This window comes from Diabrotica undecimpunctata, chromosome 1 (genome assembly GCF_040954645.1).
Source record: "Diabrotica undecimpunctata isolate CICGRU chromosome 1, icDiaUnde3, whole genome shotgun sequence".
NCBI lineage: Eukaryota > Metazoa > Arthropoda > Insecta > Coleoptera > Chrysomelidae > Diabrotica > Diabrotica undecimpunctata.
Genome location: NC_092803.1, coordinates 85,485,119 through 85,486,683, shown reverse-complemented (window position 1 = coordinate 85,486,683; position 1,565 = coordinate 85,485,119). Strand labels below are relative to the sequence as shown.

General features: G+C 34.8%; 1 protein-coding gene across 1 annotated transcript; it reads left to right on the top strand.

Moving 5' to 3' along the window:
* Positions 1-307: 307 nt before the first annotated feature.
* LOC140432876 (uncharacterized) lies at positions 308-1,066 on the top strand. Its single transcript, XM_072521031.1, has one exon. The coding sequence runs from the start codon at positions 308-310 to the stop codon at positions 1,064-1,066; it is 759 nt and encodes a 252-aa protein (XP_072377132.1).
* Positions 1,067-1,565: the final 499 nt, after the last annotated feature.

Below are 1,565 nucleotides of genomic sequence, written 5' to 3'. Positions count from 1 at the left end.
CCACTTCTAGTCTGTCAAAAAGAACTAACTTCCCAAAAAAATAATTACTAAATTCACTAGACAGTTCGGACTGGGAATAGCGAACCGACTATACTACATTTTTTATCCAAAAAATATAAGATGTAATTTACAAATTACGAGTACATTCATTTCAATCCTGAAGACATCAACCAAGATAGTCTAGATATCTACAAAGTGTGTACGGACACAACAGTTGGCGACGAGGACGGAGCGAATTGCGTTTATATTTTTTATAATTTACCCCAGTGCAAAACAACCTGGAAAATGCCAAATTAATAGTGTAGACATGCCGATTACCCCAAACCAAGGCGGACTAGCTGAGACGGTCCATCATACAGTACAGACCGTATTTTCCATAGAATCCTACGACGTATCAAAGAAATTCGATAGATGGCTGATGAGGTTGGAAAGTGCGTTTAAAGTATTCGGCATCCCACAGGGTAAGCAATCAGCTTACTTATTACATTATATGGGACCAGAAGCGTACTATATATTATGTGATAAGTTATCTCCTCAAACACCAGATGCGAAATCATATGATGAAGTAGTGAATATTATGAAAGAACATTACAATCCAGAGTCCCTAGAAATAGCAGAAATTTTTATTTTCCTACAGAGAAAACAAATTGAAGGGGAAAGTGTAAAAGATTACCTAACAGTCCTACAAAGATTGGCAATTACTTGCAACTTTGGTGGGTACCAAAAGAAAGCGTTACGAAATCAATTTGTATTTGGCCTATGTAATGAACGTATACAGAGTAGATTGCTGGAGATAAAAGATCTAACCATCGAAAGGGCCATTGAAGTAGCCTTGAGTATGGAAACGTCAGCAAGAGATGCTGCCCAGTTACATCAATCACATGCAGGGATGGTGAATAAAGTTAATGTGGAAAAGAATACTGAAAAATCAGCTAATACAACACCAAGAAACGTGTCAAATAGTGGAAATCATGTAAATAAAGTCTTAAACTGTTTTAGGTGTGGGTTTGAGCAACACTTAGCAAATAAATGCCCTAAAAAAAGAGTTAAAATGCAAAAGATGTAAGAGGAAGGGACATTTGACCAAGGTATGCATGAGGAGGAACGATACTAGTCAGGTAAATGAGGTAGATGAAGGCCAATTGGATGAAGTTTTATATACTTGTATTTCAAGTGAACAGTCCCAATACAGAGAAAAATTTATCATAAAATTACAGGTAAATAATGTTAATTTGAATTTTGAAGTTGACTCAGGAGCAGCAGTTACATTAATAAATAATAGATTACCAATATTATTTTCCAAATTTGCAGCTATACAATACAAATTTAAAATTAGTTTCTTATGGAGATCAGCCACTAAATATTTTAGGCATGGCGGGGGTACAGGTCAAGTACAGGAAAGTAATTAAAAACTTAAACATTTATGTAGTAGAGTCAAATAAACATCCACTGCTAGGCAGGGAGTGGATTAGGCAATTACAGTTGAATTTACAAAATGAAATCTTTAGTGTAGATTTAAATGTGCAATCAAAATTACATAGTTTATTTGAAAAATACAGTAGAAT

What these genes read in the sequence shown, in the direction of transcription:
- LOC140432876 (XM_072521031.1), top strand. Translation starts at nt 308, where the DNA reads ATGCCGATTACCCCAAACCAAGGCGGACTAGCTGAGACGGTCCATCAT.